Below are 23,379 nucleotides of genomic sequence, written 5' to 3' on the forward strand. Positions count from 1 at the left end.
AACCTCTCTCCTGGTGGGGACGCATACAGTGCATAAAAATGACAACATTACCTAGACTTTTATACATACTTCAGGCCCTCCCTGTGCCCCTGCCGAAATGGTTCCCCAGTCAGTTGCAAAAGCACATTAACGCATTTATCTGGGGGAAAAGTAGGCCGAGAATTAACAGGCATTCAATGTACAGATCCAGCGCAATGGGAGGATTGGGGCTTCCCTGCATCTCGGCATACTTAGACACCATGGTTCTGCAGAGAATACTATACTGGTATAGCTCTGGAGAACACAAGGCATGGATTGCCTTAGATTCCCACATACTGAAAGTCCCCTCGGTTGGAGCGTTATGCTAGGTTCCAAAGACCCTACAACCCCCACAATGCACAACTCTTCAAATACACAGTCACTTTTTTGAGTCCTGGGATAAATTGACTTCACACAACAGACATATCACAGGCCCTAGATCCCCCCTATTCTTAATTCCAAATAATGCTGAACTGACAGGTGGATTTGACGATAATTATCAAAGGGCGACGGAGTGGTCATATACCATGCCGTTGGCAGACTTTGTTAAAGATGGCAAACTGTTAAGTAGAGACCAACTTTCAGAGATAGCGAATGGCACATACACCTCATGGTTAAAACACATGCAGCTTACACACTTAATCCATACATCACCACACAGAGCCGATTTGCTCTGGCCACTCACCTTTTTTGAGAAACTCTGCCTGGCGGGCACACCTCTCCCGCACTCGCTCTCAAAAATGCGCTCATTAATACAAGTACCACAGCACACCCACCTCCCAACCTATACGACAAAATGGCAGGAAGAGCTAGGCAAGACTTATACAGCTAAATAATGGGAATCCATTTTTCGTAAGACCCAAGGTCTTAATGCGGTGGTATCTCACTCCTACATGTATACACTCCTTATATACATCAGCCGGTATTCAATGTTGGAGAGGGTGTGAAACTAGAGGTAGCTTTAAACATATGTGGTGGGACTGTAAAAAATTAAGACAGTTATGGGATTATGATGAGACCCACTTATGCAAAATTCTGAACATAGACTTCGAGTTGACGCCAAGCATAGCACTATTGAATAAATTTCCAGACATTTCTTGCAGACTTCGTAGACAATTATTAACAAATAGGCCTCAACAGAGCCAAATACCTAGTAGCATTACTCTGGAAAACCCAAGAACTTCTGACAGGCTACACATGGACTTAAAAGGTCACAGAACTTTTGACGATAGAGGAGTATGGTTACTTGAAGAGACATAAGCTCTCTTTTGCTCAAGACATGAGGTTTATATGGGAAGACTCCCTACATTCGCCCTCTAGTGACTCTGACGGCCCGGGGGACAGGACTGACGACCTGGCGAATGAGGTAAGCTCTGCTCAGAGGTAAAATATATCGTTAACACAACCTCTTGAAACACTGATAAGTAATAGCTCTCCACAGCCCCCCGGAAGAGAAATCCCTAGAAAACACAACCCATGATTTTGCAGTGCATATCACATAGACAATTTGTAAGACCAGCAACTGATTTAATTTAATTTGTTTACTTTAATTCAATTTCACTATATTTACTTGGTTCTAGTTCTACCTCCTACATTAAGTTTAGAAAACCGGGGAGGGTTTTGTACTTAAATGATTTATTGCCTAAAGGAGATATGGAATTCCCTAATGCTGTTTTACTTTTCCCACTGTTTTGTGAGGTTGTATACCGATGGTAACCTGTAGTTTCCATATATGTTGTAATGCCCTCCTTGAGTTATCAATAAAATCTTTATTAAAAAAAAAATATATATATATATTGGAAAAAATTTGTAGCAACGCAAAATAAGTACTGTATGCCCAGACTCAATGTGGCACAAAAAATAAAATATAACTTTTCTTACAAATTCTTAAAATCTGGGAATAATATATTAAAACCATGTATTAGGAGTGACACATGTATGCAATAAATAATGCATATTGTTTCTGGGACTTTTTGGAGGGATATATATTTTTTATTCCAATTATGTCTTTAGTGAATAATCTATCCAATATCCCCACAGAAAAAAAATCGAACCATACAGCAAATATAAGGTATATTAAAGGGACAGTCTACTTAAAAATGTTTATTGTTTAAAAAGGTAGATAATATGTTAATTACCCATTCCCCGGTTTTGCATAACCAACACTGTTATATTAATACACTTTTTACTTATCTGATTGCCTTGTATCTAAGCCTCTACAGAGTGCCCTGTTATCTCAGTTCTTTTGACATACTTGCATTTTTGCCAATCAGTGCTGACTCATAAATAACTCCAAGGGAGTGAGCATAATGTTATCTATATGACACATATAAACTAGAACTGTCTAGCTGTAAAAAAACCTGTAAAAATGCACTGTGATAAGAGGCAGCATTCAATGGCTTAAAAAATCAGTTTCTGTGCCTACTTAACTTTATCTTTTAACAAAGAATACCAAGAAAACAAAGCAAATTTGATTATAAACGTAAATTGGAATCATGAAACTTTAATTTTGACCAGACTGTCCCTTTAAATTGATGTAGCCTTGTATTGATCATAAATAATAAATGAATGAGTAATTTATAGAAAAGGCTAAAAGCTAAGACTAAATGCTATTTCATTAGATTGGTTTGGGCATTGTAAGATTAAGTTGTGTATAAACCAATAAAGAACCAATAATTAAACTGATCCAAATGTGTCTTTGTCAGATTTAATCACAGTATAAAGGATTGGACAGTGTGAATATAAATCCAATTGTTACATTGTATAGCAATACACAGTGTATTTTATTCTGTTAGAAATAATGCACTTGTGTTACTTTGTTGTTTGATTAAACTATTACACTAAGCAGCATGAAAATTCAACAGAATTAGTACTACTAAATATATTCATCCTTAAAGGGACATGAAACCCAAAAATATTCTTTCAAGATTAAAATAGAGCATGCAATGTTAAACAACTTTTAAATTTACTTCTATTATCAAATGTTGTTTTTTTATCTTTTGTTGAAAAGCAAGGACGTATGCACATGTCTCGAGCACTATATGGCAGCAGTTTTGCAATAACGTAAGACTTTTAAAGAAAATTATAGGGATATTCTGGTCAAATTTGAAATGCACATAGATTATTCACATCTTTGTATAGAAACATAGTCACCATATACATGCATTGGCAAAAATGCTTCTAGTAAAAGTTAGCACTCTTTTAGTGGTAGCATTTTTCTCTGCACGTGCACATAGCTAGATATTTTCTGTGCACCAGCATTTTAAATACTGCAGCTGCTCAGAACCAGTTTATATTGTATCATTTCAGCAACTATGCAAATAAGAGTTATTACCAGGTGTTTCAAGCATCTAAGGGTCTCTGAGCAAGTACTGACTTTAACATACTGGTGCACGGAGCATATTTAAATACATTCTTAAAAAACAGCTATAGCTTTTACTAGAAGCCTTTTTGCTAATACATGTATATTTCAAAAATGTTTGTATTCAAAACTGAAATGCACCTGTGTGCATTCCAATTTTTTCTGCAATATCCTTTTAAGAAATATCAAATATATCTGCCATTTCAATCTCATTATTAACATCTTGTTTTATTTTTACATTTATTAATCACCTAAAGCAGCAGATGGTGCACTTTCTGTTTCCGTTGTGCATATTTTATCTGCATACATAATAATGATATGATAAGTAATTCTAAAAATGTATTGCATCTGCACAGACTTCATTAAATGCCGCTCAGCATTTTGTATACTTTTTACATAAAAAGCCTCAAAGTTTTTGTAAAGCATTACTCAGTTTTGAAAACTTCAGTACAGCTACCTAACATGAAATAATGGATTATGAATGAAGGAGCCAAATAAACAGTAGTTAAATTATTTGAACACAAATAAAAGCTACTTACTGTTGCAAGACTGGTGGTAACAACCCTTTTTGGTGAAACAAGTGGCCACAACAGAACAGTGTAACAGAAACCTAACGCATTTTGAACGCTGCTTATTCAAAAAGTGCATGCATGGGAGTTCTGAACATAACTGATTAGCTACTCTGTGACAGCTATTTGCTTCAAGCCAGGCTGGTGGATAAATGTGCTGTCTATTTCTAGAAAAACTGTACCACTATGCCAGTATTCTGCAGTTTGTTTTATACATATAATTGACCTAATACACATATTCACTCTGACTATCCCTAAATATTCTTACTGTATTACTAAACATTTTGCAACAATTTGCGTTTCTTTTAAGCGTGGCTTTATTACATACAAACTACAATGAAAACAAATGTTACACTTCTTTGAGGAAGATAGACAATATATTTATGTTTAAAATGAATGTAAATATTACACCAATTTTCTATAAGGAATCATTTGATTGACTGACTCTCAAACAATGCTAATATATTGGTGATCCCTCCTATTCCGGATACTGTATATGCTGTTGAAGCATCTTGCATTCTCTCAAGCTCCTACCAGGTGAGTGCCCACTTGCTGTCTCTTAAGAGGGGCATATTGTATCTTCTGGGAAATTACATCAAATATAGTATAAAAACTTTCTGTCACTTATGCATCCCCCACAAATTATATATATATATATATATATATATATATATATATATATATATATATATATATATATATATATATATATATATATATATATATATATATAAAGTTAGTTTTTTGTGAATTGGCATGTTGCTGTGGATATTCATGATTTATGGACTGCCTTTGGGTTTATGCAGTGACCCAATTTTATACTAAGGAGGTGATGGTGAGTGCTTACTCATTTTCGCTTTGACTATTGTATGTTTAATCACAGCTGCTCAGGACCCACCATTGATCCAATCAGCATTGGTAGTCGCACAACAGATGTGCAACTAGTGATTCTGATTGGATCAGCAGAGGTTTCTTCTCGGGACCGGCTGTGGTCTGCAAGCTACAAGCAGCACTTTTACTGTGTGTTTAACCCCTTTGCCCAAGTTACTTGTATATGTCCATGTTCCTCATATGCCTTTAGGATGCACTGCAAAGAGAGTTGGGAAGGGGGTTTCAGAAGAACATTATCAGCACAATTCCTTGAGCCAGGCCTGGGTGCAGTATTAATAGATAAAGAGTGCTTCATGAAGAGGTGGGTGCTTTCAGAGTAGTATTTAGTTTAACGTATATGAAATATAATTTGCCATGTTTATAATCCTTTGGTGCATACCTTCCATATTTTCCAAATTTTATTGAGGACAGGGAGAAACTAGTAAAGTGAGTAATTGCTGCACTGTTTAAGTGATTCATTACTCTGCAACTAAATGCTCTAATAGCTATGCAACAATATAATAGAACATTAAACATAAATCAATGGCATTTATGCTCTAATAATATAAAGACCCAAACCAGGGCATATGTTAAGGGGAGTGAACAGGGGTGTGGCCTCATTTACAGTGGGGTCCTGTGCTTTCTGTGGAATCTATACTGGCTCTATTTCTATATGCATTTCTGATATATACTTGGACGTGGTAAAAAATTGGTAAAAATCAGCAATAAAGGGATTTAGTTAAATTAAATAAATTTTAATTTAGTTCTGAAAATTGTAGGCTTTCTAACTCATGTTGAGTTGAATTGCAGACTCTAGACTTTACACTGCTATATTCCACACATTGGTTGCACACTCTAATGACCCATTTATTACTGTCCCTCTGTGGCCTCAGCAAGAAGGAAACTCAGTTTACAACATGGCAGTGCCAATTGCTTTATGGGCACTGAAACTTTACACTATCTATCATCTATCTATCTATCTATCTATCTATTCATCTATCTATATGTGCGTGCATATTATTCTTGTGCCAATCATTGTTTGTAATACATAGTTCTCTTTAGTATTCATTGGCCCCTATTTAAGAAAGGTCTTGCGGACCTGATCCGACACTGTATATACATATAACTATACATTTTGTCTAAAACCCTCAGGATGTTTACTTTCCCTTTAAGCCCCATACTGAAGAACTCCTGTGATATCTGTAGCAATGGGAAGATACAGTCATAACATAACAATATCTACTTACATGTAGTATGTAGGATACAGTCCTTCAAAGTACCAGCAGTGTTTTTTGGCCTCGCTGCACTGAAAAAAAATGAAGACAAATAGATGTTATGAATCTTAAGCTAGTATTTCATCTACTAATTGTCTGACATCAACAGTAATTGGTTTATCACATGAAACAGGCACAACTGTCTTTGCGGGCGTAAAAAATATAAATGTGTACAATTTATCAGACGTGTTTATAGAGCCGTTCCTCATTTTACACACTATATTTATACAGGGTTTTACTTAGAAGACAATTGGTCACTTGTGACATAGGGGCCTATTTACTATGGTGCGAGCGGACATGATCTGATATAGCGGATCATGTCCGCTGCACATCGATAAATGCCGACAGCATACGCTGTCAGCATTAATCATTGCAGTGTCGCCCCCTGTAGATTCGCCGCCAATCGGCCGCTAGCAGGGGGTGTCAATTAACCTGATCGTACTCAGAGCAGGCGGACAAGTTATGAAGCAGCAGTTTTTAGACCGCTGCTTCATAACTTCCGTTTCCGGCGAGCCTTGGCGGCGTCACGCTCCATACGGAGCTTGATATATATGCCCCATATTTGGTAAACTACACTGGGTAAACTACAATGAATGTTGGAAAATCTAGCCTTCTGCCATCAAGCTACTTACTGTTTTATTTTCAAACTCAAGCGCATTACAATCTATTTGTCAGATCCATAATCATTTCATGAGCTCATGTCTCTTAACAAACATAGCCCACATAAACCAGGGCTTCGCAAATTTGTACAAAATCTAAGTGGCAGAAATATTTTAAGATTTTTCAGTTTTCATTTGTGATCAGTAACAATAACATTTGCCCATTAGCTAAAATGGGATAAAATAAAAGTAGATATTTAAACTAAAAATATAATTTTATACTAATTTAAAGGGTCATGAAACCCAAATTTTTTTCTATCATGATTGAGATAGAGCCTACAATTTCAAACAGCATTCCAATGTATTTCTATTATCAATTTTGCTTCATTCTCTTGGTATCCTTTATTGAAGGAGCAGCAATGGACTACTTAGAGCTAGCTAAACCCATCAGTAAACCAATGACAAGAGGTATATATGTGCAGCCCCCAATCAGCAGCTCCAGAGCCTACCTAGGTATCCTTTTCAATAGAGCATACTAAGAGAAATAAGCAAATTGTTTAAAGTTGCATGTTCTATCTAAATCATGAAAGAAATTTTTTATGTCCCTTAAAATTTCGAGATATAGCGATATAAAAAATCTAGATATTCAAATTTGTATAAAAATATATTTTAATTTAAATACGTAGATATATCGATATATCTAATTCTAATTCAAATATCTATCTATATATATATATATATATAAAATTTTAAACTATTTATTTTCTTTTTTAGTGCAACTTCAGCTTAGGGCACCTTCAGGTTAACATTCAAGTGAAAGACAGACCTAAGTTTTGTAGCGTGCCCTACAGAAGTCTATTAGGAAGGATTTAGCTTGACCACGCCAAGGGCTTTCGCTCAAGTGCTACAATTTTTATTTCAATATGGGATTCAATAGAGGGATTGCCTGGTATTTTGGGGCTGGACTGTACTGTGAAGTCAGGATCAGACTGATATGCTTCAGGAAAGTTCTTCTCTGTAAAAGGCACATGTTGAGCAAAAAGAGGCTGCTTCTTGGGTGGTAACTAGCCATAGAACAAGCTATTATGCTATTGTTCTTTCCCAGGTTGAGCGCTTCTCTCTTTTTATTTATGCAAATAATGAGACTTAGGGAAGTCTCCTTAAGTGTGATGCGGGAATCCAGACGTGGACCCGTTGCTCAGTGTGTCTAGAGGGATATGGCTGCACCTCACTATTGAGGCCCACAATAGACTGAAACGTACGTCTGGGGCTTTGCTGTTTCTCTTGTTCAGAGAGGGATTGCCTGGTATTTCGGGGCTGGACTGTACTGTGAAGTCAGGATCAGACTGATATGCTTCAGGAAAGTTCTTCTCTGGGAAGGGCACATGCTGAGCAAAAAGAGGCTGCTTCTTGGGTGGTAACTAGCCATAGAACAAGCTATTATGCTATTGTTCATTCCCAGGTTGAGCGCTTCTCTCTTTTTATTTATGAGAGCACTATTGATTTAGCTCAGAAGGCAATAGTGCTCAATAGCACTAATATTTTTGAACTCCACTTGTAATCTAGGCCTATATAGTAGTATTGTTGCAAGAATACTTTTAACAATGTTATACATTTGAAACAACACTAGATGGCAGCATTTGCTGCCGCTGCAATGTAAAGCTTCAGTCACATGCACACCATCTACCTAGGTATGCTCTTCAACAAATAGCAGTATAAATAGCAGAAAAATTTGGGGTTTCATATACCTTTTACACTGTTTATTTTATTTCTGAAATTGTCTGGAGGTGTATGCTCATGTACAAATAGTCTATAGGACAGAAACTGGCTAATAAGGAAAACTCACACAGCTTGGGGCATGACAATAAGTGTTATTTCTTTTTGTTTTCTAAAGACAGAAACTTTAAAGATTAGTTTAAAAAACAACAACAATTTATAGTCCACAAGCCATAATAGTTGGGATTAAACTCCCTCCACAAAGAGGCAAGCAAAAATTAACCAACATATCAAGAGCTTTAATTCCTCCCACTTCCTGATTCCCCTTCAGTCTGCCATATAGCCAAGCAAGGAGAGAAATTAAACAGAAAAGCAGAAAGAACAAAGCAGGGTAATGAAGTGCATGCCAGAACCGACAGATAAACTAAACTTTGGGCAAGTCTCTGGGACTCTCACAGCCACAAAAGAAATACATTTATCAGACTATAAGAATAAATTATGTTTACTTTCATATGGTGATGAGACTCCATGAGCCATAACAGTTGGGATTCAATACCCAAAACTTTGTCAAAATGATAAAACTTAAAGTATGAAGCGAAGACCAAGTAGCAGCTTTCAAATCTGTTCAATAGACACTTCCTTTTGAAAAACCCATGATGTGGAAACAGATCTTGTAGAATAAGCTGTGATAAGAGGTGGCAGTGCTTTCCCCACCTCCAAGTAAGCCTTTCTAACCAAATGCTTTAGCCAAAAAGCTAAGGTGACTGCAGAAGCATTCTGACCCTTATGTTTACCTGAAAAATGAATGTACAAAGATGAAGATTGTCTAAAAACCTTAGTAGTTTTAAGATAAAATTTCAATGCCATAACTACCTCCAATTTGTGCAAAAGACGTTCCTTAGCATTCTTAGGGGAAGGACACAACGAAGGAACCACAATCTCCTGATTGATATTCATACAAGAAACAACTTTTATCAAAAAATCATAGTGAGTTCTTAAAACTGCCTTGTCCTGATGGAACAATAGAAAAGAAGATTTATAAAATAAGGTGGAAACTCTGAAACTCTTCTAGTGGACGAGATAGCTAAAAAAAATAATAAGGTGTTCCATGACGAAATGGATGAAACTATAAAGACCTCAAAACCAGATTGATATTCCATGGAGGAGATGCTGCTCTAACCACTGGTCGAATTCTGAACAGAACTTGAACAAACATTTGAATATCTAGTATCTTAGCCATCCTTTTATGATACAGAACAGAAAGAACTAAAATTTGACCATTCAATGAACTGGCAGATAAACCCTTATCTAACCCATTCTGAAGGAATTGTAAAATCCTTCAAATCCTAAAAAAATCCCACCAAAAACCTTTAGAATCACACCAATACAAAAATAGTTTCCAAGTCTTGTCATCATTTCTTCTAGTAACAGGCTTTCTAGACTGAATAAGAGTGTTCCCCACTGAGTGAGAAAACCCTCTTTGAAGAAGAACTAGACATTCTATACATGACTTCAAGTTTAGAGATTTTATGTCTGGATAAAAGAATGGACCTTGAACAAGAAGGTCCCACTGTAACAGGTAGAAAAGCCAGCGCTACGGAATTTGGCAGCGCTTTACAAATAAATGATAATAATAATAAAAAGTAGAAGAGGACATCTGCATTAGATCTGCATACCAAGTCCTACATGGCCAGGCTTGAGCAATGAGTATCACTTGATAGCCCTCTTGTTTGGTTTGAGCTATGACTTGGGAAAGTAGAAAAAGAGGGGGATACATATACATCAGACGATAGAGTCAAGGGACCACTAACGACTCTATAAGAGTCACTTGTGGGTCTCTACAACTGAAACAGTATTTGGGAAGTTTGTGATTCAAATGAGATGCCATCATGTCTATCTGGAGAATGTGATTAACCACTAGGATAGCCCACAGTAAAGCTATTGATGTGCAGGAAATCTACTCCCCCCCCCCCCTCATGTTGAACTCACTAGCCGGTGATGCTCAAAGAGGAATGTAGGCACATAGAATGAAGAATCAAGTGCAGCAACAGAATCCCTGTACGATGCGCACAGGAGGCCTATCAGCACCGAAATAACATGGCCATCGCTGCGCTAACAGGAGGATGAGGGCAGAAACGCGGCACAAAATGTGTGAAAGCACTTTTACCCCCCGCTTCGGGAGCACATCTCACAGCACTAATAAACATAAAGTGTCGGCATCACCAGCACAATCTAAAGAACAACAAACTCTAACCCCGGGCTAACACGCAATACCTTGAAATCAAGTGAGCACAAAGCAGAATACATAAAGTTTTTACAAGCCATTTACACACATTCACAATATAGGCTCCCTAAAACTGTCTAGCGCTGTGCAGCCAACTGTCAGTATCGTTTTCAGTCCCAGACATTGCCAACCAGAGGAATTGCCAACCATAAGAATGCCCCACAAGCATAAGTCCCATTGACCATAAAATACCCCCATTTGTACTGCTTTTCCAAGGTATGGGCTGTGAGTGTACAGTCATGAGTGTACAGTAGGTGACTAAAGACCAGTCCTAGTGACCGCTGCAGTGAGCTGGTGAAGAACTTCTGCAAGAGAATTACACTCACCAGCCATGGTACACCTAATCACCCCTTTGCGCTATTCTCTGTCCTCTGAGGAGGATAACGGGTCTCACTGCATTTTGAGTACCTCTTTCAGAAACTTATTTCCAGCAATGCACCGTTCGCCTGTTCTCCTGAGATTGCAAAAATTAAGACTGAAGGGGTGGGAGGGATTAAAGCTCTTGATGTGTTGGGTAATTTTTGCCTGCCTCCTGGTAGAAGGATTTTAATCCCCACTGTTATGGCTCATGGACTCTCACAACCTTATGAAAGAAATTAAATCTCATAATTTAAAATACCTTCATGTGGATGCAGCAGTTGTTTGTTGTGTTTGTTTGCTTTTTTTTGTAAAAACAAATGTTTCTGTATTGAGGGGAAAAAAAAACATTTTTTATGCCTGTAAATTGTGGCACTGCTCACCAATAAGTATTGCCAGAGTTCTGCTTATAAGCCAGTGAGCAATCAGTCGTTAAGACGATTTGTGCTTCAAAATCAAACTTATCAGCTTTAAATGAACCTTTTATTTGTTAGAAAATATTTTATAAAGTGCTTTTATATTTGAATCATATGAATTTGTTGTCCATTTAAGTGTAACAACCACCATAAGCTTTCTTATATTACAGCCACTGATACTGTAATTGAACTTTAAAACTCTAAGGCAGAATATATCGGATATGTGGGTTTAATCCAGTTCAATGTTCTCTCGGGAGCAGGGATTATTACAGCATTTACTTGCAATCTTAAAACAGCCTGACAACCTTTCACTGCATTTAGTACAGTGTTATGTAAGAACAAAAGAGAAAGAATCCACAGCTAGGTCATATCTATGTCAGGCAGTCAAGCTTTGTTACTTAAAGTAAACATTAATTATTTGTCATCTAAAGTTTTTTATAAATGTAAAATACATATTGAAAGTTGTTTTTTTAAAGAACTTAAAGGGACATTAAACCCCAATTTTTTTGTTTCATGATTCAGATAGAGAATACAATTTTGTTGATATTCTTTCCTGAAAAGCATATCTAGATAGGCTCAGTAGCTGCTGATTGGTGGCTGCACATAGATGGCTCGTGTGATTTGCTGACCCATGTGCATTGCTATTTTTTCAACAAAGGATAGCTAAAGAATGAAGCAAATTAGATAATAGAAGTAAATTAAATTGTTTAAAATTATATTCTCTGTCTGAATCATGAAAGAAAATGTTTGGGTTTAATGTCCCTTTAAACACTTCATTTTTAATGTATAATGTGAAAATCAAACCTGTCAATCAAAAACTCTGGTCCCCCTGGTTTGGCGTTTTAAAAAGCTCTCGCCTCCCAAGTGTTTGAGAGGTTGTTTCACATCCATTCATTGCTCCTCAGCGCTTTCTGGCTGTCTGATTTAAGTGGAGGAGCTGTACATGCGCTAAAAATTCTCCGTTGTGACACCAAGTTGTTATGTAAATCGTGAAGCACTCAGCTTTGCCATTCACATGACAGGCGGTGTAAGAAGCAGATTCAGCAAGGGGGCAGTCATAAGGAGAGGCAGAATGATAGATTCAAAGGTAAATAATTACAATAAAAAGTAAATTTATGCTTACCTGATAAATTAATTTCTTCTATGGTAAGACGAGCCACGGATTCATCCTTTACTTGTGGGATATTATCCTTCCTAACAGGAAGTGGCAAAGAGCACCACAGCAGAGCTGTCTATATAGCTCCCCCCTTTAGCTCCACCCCCCAGTCATTCGACCGAAGGTACAGGAAGAAAAAGGAGAAACTACAAGGTGCAGAGGTGACTGAGTTTAAATCAAAAAAATATAATCTGTCTTAAAATGACAGGGTGGGCCGTGGACTCGTCTTACCATAGAAGAAATTAATTTATCAGGTAAGCATAAATTTACTTTTCTTCTATAAGGTAAGACGAGTCCACGGATTCATCCTTTACTTGTGGGATACAATACCAAAGCTACAGTACACGGATGAACAGGAGGGACAAGACCGATGGTTAAAAAGAAGGCACCACTGCATGAAGAACTTTTCTCCCAAAAATAGCCTCCGAAGAAGCAAAGGTATCAAATTTGTCAAATTTGGAAAAGGTATGAAGCAAAGACCAAGTCGCAGCCTTACAAATCTGTTCAACAGAAGCATCATTTTTAAAAGCCCATGTGGAAGCCAACTCTTTAGTAGAGTGAGCTGTAATTCTTTCAGGAGGCTGCTGTCCAGCAGTCTCGTATGCCAAACGGATGATGCTTTTCAACCAAAAGGCAAGAGAGGTAGCCGTAGCTTCTTGACCTCTACGTCTTCCAGAATAGACAACAAACAAAGAAGATGTTTGACAGAAATCTTTGGTCGCTTGCAAGTAAAACTTTAAAGCACAAACCACGTCCAAGTTGTGCAATAGACGCTCCTTCTTAGAGGAAGGATTAGGACACAGAGAAGGAACAACAATTTCCTGATTAATTTCCTGATTAATATTCTTATTAGAAACAACCTTAGGAAGGAATCCAGGTTTGGTACGCAAAACCACCTTATCAGCATGGAAAACAAGATAAGGTGAGTCGCATTGCAATGCAGATAGTTCAGAAACTCTTCGAGCCGAAGAGATAGCAACTAAAAACAGAACTTTCCAAGATAGAAGCTTAATATCTATGGAATGCATAGGTTCAAACGGAACCCCTTGAAGAACTTTAAGAACTAAATTCAAACTCCATGGTGGAGCAACAGGTTTAAACAACAGGCTTGATTCTAACTAAAGCCTGACAGAATGACTGAACGTCTGGAACATCCGCCAGACGTTTGTGCAGTAGAATTGATAAAGCAGATCTGTCCCTTTAAGGAACTAGCTGATAGCCCCTTCTCCAATCCTTCTTGGAGAAAGGACAAAATCCTAGGAATCCTGATCTTACTCCACGAGTAGCCTTTGGATTCGCACCAATAAAGATATATACGCCATATCTTATTCTTGGTATGGTCTGCATACCAAGTCCTGCGTGGCCACGCAGGTGCTATCAAAATCACCGAAGCTCTCTCCTGTTTGATTCTGTCAATCAAACGAGGAAGGAGAGGAAATGGTGGAAACACATAAGCCAGGTTGAACAATAGAGCATCAATGAGTACTGCCTGAGAATCCCTTGACCTGGACCCGTAACGAGGAAGTTTGGCATTCTGACGAGACGCCATCAGATCCAATTCTGGTGTGCCCCATTGCTGAATCAATTGTGCAAACACCTCTGGATGGAGTTCCCACTCCCCCGGATGAAAAGTCTGACGACTTAGAAAATCCGCTTCCCAGTTCTCCACTCCTGGGATATAGATTGCTGATAGATGGCAAGAGTGAGTCTCTGCCCATTGAATTATCTTGGTAACCTTCTAGAGAACTCTTTGTTCCCCCCTGATGATTGATATATGCTACAGTCGTGATATTGTCCGACTGGAATCTTATGAATCTGGCTGACGCCAGCTGAGGCCATGCCTGAAGCGCATTGAATATCGCTCTCAGTTCTAGAATATTTATCGGGAGGAGAGTCCACAAACCCTGTGCTTTCAGGGAATCCCAGACTGCACCCCAGCCCAATAGGCTGGCGTCCGTCATCACTATGACCCACGCTGGCCTGCGGAAACACATTCCCTTGGACAGATGATCCTGTGACAACCACCAAAGAAGAGAGACTCTGGTCTCTTGGTCCAGATTTATCTGAGGAGATAAATCTGCATAATCCCCATTCCACTGTTTGAGCATGCAAAGTTGCAGTGGTCTGAGATGCAAGCGAGCAAACGGAACTATGTCCATTGCCGCTACCATTAAGCCGATTACCTCCATACACTGAGCCACTGATGGGCGAGAAATGGAATGAAGAGCTCAGCAGATGGATTAAATTTTTTATTTCCTGACCTCCGTCAGAAAGATTTTCATGTCCACCGAATCTATCAGAGTTCCCAGGAATAGAACTCTTATGAGAGGGATAAGTGAACTCTTTTTTACGTTCACCTTCCACCCGTGAGATCTTAGAAAAGCCAACACGATGTCCGTGTGAGACTTGGCTAGTTGGTAAGTTGACGTCTGGATTAAGATATCATCCAGATAAGGCGCCACAGCTATGCCCCGCGGCCTTAGAACCGCCAGAAGGGACCCCAACACCTTTGTGAAAATTCTGGAAGCTGTGGCCAACCCAAAGGGAAGAGCCACAAACTGGTAATGCTTGTCCAGAAAGGCGAACCTGAGGAACTGGTGATGATCTTTGTGGATAGGAATGTGTAGATACGCATCCTTTAAGTCCACGGTGGTCATATATTGACCCTCCTGGATCATTGGCAAAATAGTCCGAATGGTCTCCATCTTGAAGGATGGGACTCTGAGGAATTTGTTTAGGATCTTGAGATCCAAAATTGGTCTGAAGGTTCCCTCTTTTTTGTGAACCACAAACAGATTGGAGTAGAACCCTTGCCCCTGTTCTGTTTTCGGAACTGGGCAGATCACTCCCATGGTATATAGGTCTTCTACACAGCGTAAGAACACCTCACTTTTTGTCTGGTTTACAGACAATTGTGAAAGATGGAATCTCCCCCTTGGGGGAGAATCTTTGAAATCTAGAAGATACCCCTGGGTTACTATTTCTAAAGCCCAGGAGTCCTGAATGTCTCTTGCCCAAGCCTGAGCAAAGAGAGAAAGTCTGCCCCCTACTAGATCTGGTCCCGGATCGGGGGCTACCCCTTCATGCTGTCTTGGTGGCAGCAGCGGGCTTCTTGGTCTGTTTACCCTTGATCCAAGTCTGGTTAGGTCTTCAGACTGACTTGGATTGAGTAAAATTCCCCTCTTGCTTTGCGGCAGGGGAAGAGGTAGAGGGACCACCTTTGAAGTTTCGAAAGGAACGAAAATTATTTTGTTTGGTCCTCATTTTATTCGTCTTATCCTGAGGAAGGGCATGGCCTTCCCCTCCAGTGATGTCTGAAATGATCTCTTTCAGTTCAGGCCCGAATAGGGTCTTACCCTTGAAAGGGATGGCTAAAAGCTTAGCTTTTGATGACCCATCAGCAGACCATAATGCTCTACACGCTAAAATGGCAAAACCTGAATTCTTCGCTGCTAATTTAGCCAATTGAAAAGCGGCATCTGTAATGAAAGAATTAGCTAGCTTGAGAGCCCTAATTCTATCCAGAATATCCTCTAATGGGGTCTCAACCTGAAGAGCCTCTTCCAGAGCCTCGAACCAAAAGGACGCTGCAGTAGTTACAGGAACAATGCATGCTATAGGTTGGAGAAGAAAACTTTGATGAACAAATATTTTCTTCAGGAGACCCTCTAATTTTTTATCCATAGGATCTTTGAAAGCACAACTGTCCTCAATAGGTATAGTTGTACGCTTAGCCAGGGTAGAAATAGCTCCCTCCACCTTAGGGACCGTCTGCCACGAGTCCCGCATGGCGTCTGATGGGAAAACATTTTCTTAAAAGTAGGAGGGGAGTGAACGGAAAACCTGGTCTATCCCACTCCTTAGTAACAATTTCCGAAAACCTCTTAGGGACCGGAAAAACATCAGTGTAGGCAGGAACCTCTAGGAATCTGTCCATTTTACACAATTTCTCTGGAACTACAATAGGGTCACAATCATCCAGAGTCATTAAAACCTCCCTGAGCAATAAGCAGATGTGTTCTAGTTTAAATTTAAAAGCCATCATCTCTGAATCTGTCTGAGGGAACATATTTCCTGAATCAGAAATCTCTCCCTCAGCCAGCAAATCCCTCACTTCAGAACATTGTGAGGGTACATCAGATATGGCTAATAAAGCGTCAGAGGGCTAAGCGTTTGTTCTTACACCAGACCTACTGCGCTTCCCCTGCAACCCAGGCAGCTTAGATAAAACCTCTGTGAGGGTAGTATTCACAACTGCGGCCATATCTTGCAGGGTGAAAGAATTAGACAAACTAGAAGTACTTGGCGTCGCTTGTTCGGGCGTTAACGGTTGTGACACTTGGGGAGAATTAGATAGCATAACCTGATTCCCTTCTGACTGAGAATTATCCTGCGACATACTTTCAGTAGCTAAAATATGTTCTTTACAATTTATTGACCTTTCAGTGCATGAGGGACACATTCTAAGTGGAGGTTACACAATGGCTTCTAAACATATTGAACATTGACTTTCCTCAATTTCAGACATGTTGAACAGGCTAGTAATGACTATAAACAAGCATGAAAACACATTATTTAGTGAAAAAAATAACAATCTTAAAAAACGGTACTGCGGCTTTAAGAGAAAAAAAGCATACACGTTCTGTAAAACAGCCTAAACATGCACCAAATTTTTAAAAAATTTGTATGCAGACACAATATAAGAAGTTAAGATTGCCCCACAAGGAATTTTAACATTTAACCCCTTAATTTGCAAACCGGATCGAAATAGGCCCAGATCCGGAAAAAAACACCCTCAGCACCTTGCCACAGCCCTGCTGTGGCCCTATCTACCCTCAGGAATCGAACATGTGGGGTAAAAGCTTCGGTTTGGCCCAAAACATACACCAGGGCCCTCAGGAGTTAGAGCTTGCTGCTTTCTGTGAACAACTAACTTCGCATCTGAGGCATGAAAATAGGCCCCGCCCATCTCACTCGATGTCTCCACAGCCTCAAAGAACCGCACCAGAGCGGTTATAACTAGCCATGTGGGTTCTGAGACACAAAAGTTAAGCCATGTGTGCCCTCAATAAAGTTGCCCAAAACGTTATTGCATACATAAAAGTTAAAGCACTCCCAATCATAAAAAACGTTTGCCCGCAAACATTTACAATTCAGTGTCAACCATACTTGTAATTGGCCCCAAATGTAAGCTAAGTAATGCCCTTCTTTTAGCTCTAGGATTACTGCTTACCCTTACCCTCCTGGGTATAATGTCAGCCTTTCTGAAATACACAGTCTCTCCAGAAAAATATGACTGAACATACCTCATAGCAGTCCTCACACTGAAGTTTCCTGTACTCCTCAGCCTCTGTGAGAACAGCAATGGATGTTAGTTACAAATGCTAAGATCATCATCCTCCAGGCAGCAGTCTTCATCCATCTGCTGCCTGAGAGTAAATAGTACACACCGGTACCATTTAAAATAACAAACTCTTGCTTGAAGAAACTAAAAACTAATATTTTATCACCTCTTTCACTTTACCCTTCCTAGTACTTAGAGTAGGCAAAGAGAATGACTGGGGGTGGAGCTAAGAGAGCAGCTATATAGACAGCTCTGCTGTGGTGCTCTTTGCCACTTCCTTTTAGGAAGGATAATATCCCACAAGTAAAGGATGAATCCGTGGACTCTTCTTACCTTATAGAAGAAAAGTGTTTAAAGGTTTACAACAAGGAACATGAAATATAAATTTTGAATAAAAAAGTTTTGTTTTGATGTTTACTGTCCCTTTAAAGAGTAATGAGTTGCCATAAGGGCTGCATTTGATATTTAACCCCTTAACGACACGCGTCGTACAGGGTACGTCTTGCACAAACTGGTCTTTAAAGACCAGCGACGTACCCTGTACGACGTTGGGGTTGAAAGTGGCTGGAAGCGATCCTGATCGCTTCCAGCCGCTTTCCGGTTATTGCAGTGATGCCTCGATATGGAGGCATCACTGCAATAACATTTTGCCCCATCCGATGCAGAGACACCGGACATCGATGGCCGCAATCGTTGGTGGGTGGGAGCCGACATGGGAGGCGGGTGGGCGGCCATCGATGGATTGCAGAGTGCAGAGGTGGGCGGGATCGTGGGCGGGATCGCTGGGGGGGCGCGCATGGACGCGCGCGCATGCACGGGGAAGGCGGGCGGGCGCGTGCACGGGGAGGGAGCGGGTGGGAACCATTACACTATGGAACATAGTTTGTTTACATTTAGAGGGATAGAGGGAATAAAAACATAAATCACAGTAATCAAAGTGATCTGGGAAGGGGTGGGGGTTTAGTCTTGGGGGGGGAAGCTACACTACAGAAAAGTGGGGGAAAAAATAAAAAAAATATATTTTTTTGTAAACTGGGTACTGGCAGACAGCTGCCAGTACCCAAGATGGCTCCCAATAATGTAGAGGGGGAGGGTTAGAGAGCTGTTTGGGGGGGGATCAGGGAGGTTTGGGGCTAAGGGGGATCCTACACAGCAGCATATATAAATATGCTAAAAAAATAATAAAAAAAAATAAAAGATACATTTTATTTTAGTACTGGCAGACTTTCTGCCAGTACTTAAGATGGCGGGGACAATTGTGGGGTAGGGGAGGGAAGAGAGCTGTTTGGGAGGGATCAGGGGGTCTGATGTGTTAGGTGGGAGGCTGATCTCTACACTAAAGCTAAAATTAACCCTGCAGGCTCCCTACAAGATCCCTAATTAACCCCTTCACTGCTAGACATAATACACGTGTGATGTGCAGCGGCATTTAGCAGCCTTCTAATTACCAAAAAGCATCGCCAAAGCCATATATGTCTGCTATTTCTGAACAAAGGGGATCCCAGAGAAGCATTTACAACCATTTGTGCCATAATTGCACGAGCTGTTTGTAAATAATTTCAGTGAGAAACCTAAAATTGCGAAAAAATTACGTTTTTTTTTAAATTTGATCGCATTTGGCGGTGAAATGGTGGCATTAAATATACCAAAATGGGCCTAGATCAATACTTTGGGTTGTCTACTACACTACACTAAAGCTAAAATTAACTCTACACGCTCCCTGCATGCTCCCTAATTAACCCCTTCACTGCTGGGCATAAAACACGTGTGGTGCGCAGTGGCATTTAGCAGCCTTCTAATTACCAAAAAGCAACGCCAAAGCCATATAAGTCTGCTATTTCTGAACAAAGGGGATCCCAGAGAAGCATTTACAACCATTTATGCCATAATTGCACAAGTTGTTTGTAAATCATTTCTGTGAGAAACCTAAAGTTAGTGAAAAAATTTGTGAAAAAGTGAACAATTTCTTTTATTTGATCGCATTTGGCGGTGAAATGGTGGCATGAAATATACCAAAATGGGCCTAGATCAATACTTTGGAATGTCTTCTAAAAAAAAATATATACATGTCAAGGGATATTCAGGTATTCCTGACAGATATCAGGGTTCCAATGTAACTAGCGCTCATTTTGAAAAAAAGTGGTTTTGAAATAGCAAAGTGCTACTTGTATTTATTTCCCTATAACTTGCAAAAAAAGCAAAGAACATGTAAGCATTGGGTATTTCTAAACTCAGGACAAAATTTAGAAACTATTTAGCATGGTTGTTTATTGGTGGTTGTAGATGTGTAATAGATTTTGGGGGTCAAAGTTAGAAAAAGTGTGTTTTTTTCCATTTTTTCCTCATATTTTATAATATTTTTTATAGTAAATTATAAGATATGATGAAAAGAATGGTATCTTTAGAAAGTCCATTTAGTGGCGAGAAAAACGGTATATAATATGTGTGGGTACAGTAAATGAGGAAGAGGAAAATTACAGCTAAACACAAACACCGCAGAAATGTAAAAATAGCCCTGGTCCTTAAGGGAAAGAAATTGAAAAATGGCCTTGGTCCTTAAGGGGTTAAACATTATGCTGAGCTCACAGCAAAACTATTTAACAGTGGCGTCACTAGGGTTGGTGTCACCCGGTGCGGTAAGTTATGGTGTCACCCCTCCACCTCCCAGAAAGCAGACACACACAAACACAAAAACACAGACACTTAAAACACACTCAGAAGCACACACAAACACTCGGAAACACACTCAGACACACACACAAAAACACTCAGGCACACACACAAACACTTAGACACACACAAACACACTGGCGCACACACAAAAACACTCAGGCACACACACAAACACACTGGCGCACACACAAAAACACTCAGGCACACACACAAACACACTGGCGCACACACAAAAACACTCAGGCACACACACAAACACACTGGCGCACACACAAAAACACTCAGGCACACACACAAACACTTAGACACACACAAACACACTGGCGCACACACAAAAACACTCAGGCACACACACACAAAAACTTAGACACACACAAAAACACTCAGACACACACACAAAAACACTAAGGCACACACACAGAAACACTCAGACACACAAACACACTCAGACACACACACACATAAACACTCAGACACACACACAAAAACTCAGATGCACACACATACAAAATATGTAAACTGCACTGCATTAATTATAAAGCTCATGCCTAGAGCTGCTCCCTGGCTCAGCAGAGCATCAAATGAAAGATAAACAGTGCACTCTAAAAATAAATCACTGAAGAAAAGGTTTAGGCGAGCAAACTATGAAAATACTGCACTCTGACTCTGTTGCAGCGTGCCTACCGTTTTTTATGGCCAATAACCTCTGCACTCTGCCCACCCCCAGACCCTCGCCCCCACCCTCCCCTCCTACCACTTAAGTGTGCGCTTAGTGTACCATAACCGTACCAGTCTGTTGGGCATCATACGTGGCTCCTTCACTTTAGAGACAGTGTCAGAAAGTCATGCGGTCAGGTGCCAGGCATCCCCCTCATGATTTCCCGGTTCCCAAATAGAGAGACAGCACAGAAGTGAGTGACTCCACTGCTCCACACGTCACTGAGCAGTGAGCACAGATAGGCACGCAGGTTTAGGCTAGCAGCGCAACTTCGCAAGCCCCACGGCACGCCCACAACATTCATAGTGAAATTGGGCAGAGGAGGAGAAAAGTAAAAAAAGCAAAAGCAGCCGGGAAAACTATCTGTGGATATTGCAGCACTGGCTCAAGGGGCAAAAAAATAAAGTGTGTTTACAACTTCCCCAGTCCCACTAATGTTCACAAATGCTGGCTCCACTAATAAAAAAAATCTATGCATCTCTACATTGTAGTTCTTTAATTTCAAAAAAATTGGTGGTGTCACCCCCTGTGGATGTGGCAAAGTTTGGAATAATGATAGAAAGGGTAGAGAGGAGAGAGATGCTGTGAAATAGTGGATATATGAGGCTTTAAAGGGACACTGAACCCAATTTTTTTCTTTGGTGATTAAGGGCTCCATGTACTAAGAGGTGGGCAGACAGCTTCTTAACTCGCGAAGCTGTCCGCCCGCCTCCGCTACACACGGGCAGCGGATCTATTGATCCGCTTGCCCATATGTATCATTACACACTCAGCGGAGTGTGTAATGCCCACCCCTTCAGTCGCGCGACCAATCACCGAGGCTGTCAATCACCGAGAGCGAGCGAGCTCTCTGTGATTTTGCTTCGCCACCTAAGAGGTAGCGTAGGGTGTAGGAAGCAGCGGTCTAATGACCGCTGCTTCTTACATTGCGGGAAGCAGGCTCACATATGCAAACCTGCCCCGCAAAGGCTCCGGAGCAGCTTTTGCTGCTTCGTACATGGAGCCCTAAGAGTATGACATTTTAAGCAACTTTCTAATTTACTATTATCAAATTGTCTTCATTCTCTTGGTATCTTTATTTGAATTGCAAGAATGTAAGTTTTTGGTGAACAACCTGGGTTGTTCTTGGTGATTGGTGGATAAATTCATCCACCAATAAAAAAGTCCAGAGGCTGAACCAAAAAAAGCTTAGATGCCTTCTTTTTCAAATAAAGACAGCAAGAGAACAAAGACAAAGTGATAATAGGAGTAAATTAGAAAGTTGCTTAAAATTGCATGATCTATCTGAAACACTAAAGAAAAAATTTGGGTTCAGTGTCCCTTTAATTGTGCTCTGAAGGAAAGGATGGGGTAGTTTTTTAAAAAAAAAAAAGCTTCTGGGGCCCTGTGTAACAAGACACTTAAAGTGAAAGTTAATCCTAGCATTGTACAAACGCTAGGATTTACTATTGAAACTAATAAAGGGGACTTTCATTCATGAACTATAAGATACTTCATGTAGAAAGCTCCTTTATATGTTTCAACCTTTGCTAAGAGGTGACGTTTTCACCTCTTAGCCAGTAACCGTGCGGTAAATCCGGCTCCCATGGGCCAAGCCGGATTTACCGCACGGTTACTGGCTAAGAGGTGAAAACGTCACCTCTTAGCAAAAATTTTTTTTAGCCGTGGGCTGCTTTAGCAGCTAAGAACAGCGATCGTTTGAAACAAATTTGTGCTGTGGCTGTTTCTTGTATTGCCAGGACTCACAGTGTCAGCACAGAACAGCAACTCCTGTCTTCCCTAGCAGCATTACAATCACTTCCTCCCCCCATGTCTGCCAGATCTTTCTCCACAGCGGAGCAGTAAAATCTTCCACTTCTTTTTAACCCCCTGACTACCAGAGAAGACTTTTAGTGTATTGCTGTGCAGTGCACTACAGCCCTTTTCGGCAGCCATTGGATTAACTGCTCTGCCTTCTAGCTTCTGGCCCATAGGTTATTTGTGAGGGGTTGCTGCTTCAGAACTAATTCTAAAACCCCATTTTC

General features: G+C 40.0%; 1 protein-coding gene across 1 annotated transcript in view; it reads right to left on the reverse strand.

Annotated features, from left to right (window-relative positions):
• VOPP1 (VOPP1 WW domain binding protein) overlaps positions 1–23,379 on the reverse strand; it is a 306,972-nt gene that overhangs the window by 125,225 nt on the left and 158,368 nt on the right. Inside the window, exon 2 of the mRNA XM_053714550.1 lies at positions 6,066–6,124. Coding sequence (XP_053570525.1) covers positions 6,066–6,124 — 59 coding nt within the window. The remainder of the gene's footprint in view (positions 1–6,065; positions 6,125–23,379) is intronic.

Source organism: Bombina bombina, chromosome 5 (assembly GCF_027579735.1).
Source record: "Bombina bombina isolate aBomBom1 chromosome 5, aBomBom1.pri, whole genome shotgun sequence".
Taxonomy (NCBI): Eukaryota; Metazoa; Chordata; class Amphibia; order Anura; family Bombinatoridae; genus Bombina; species Bombina bombina.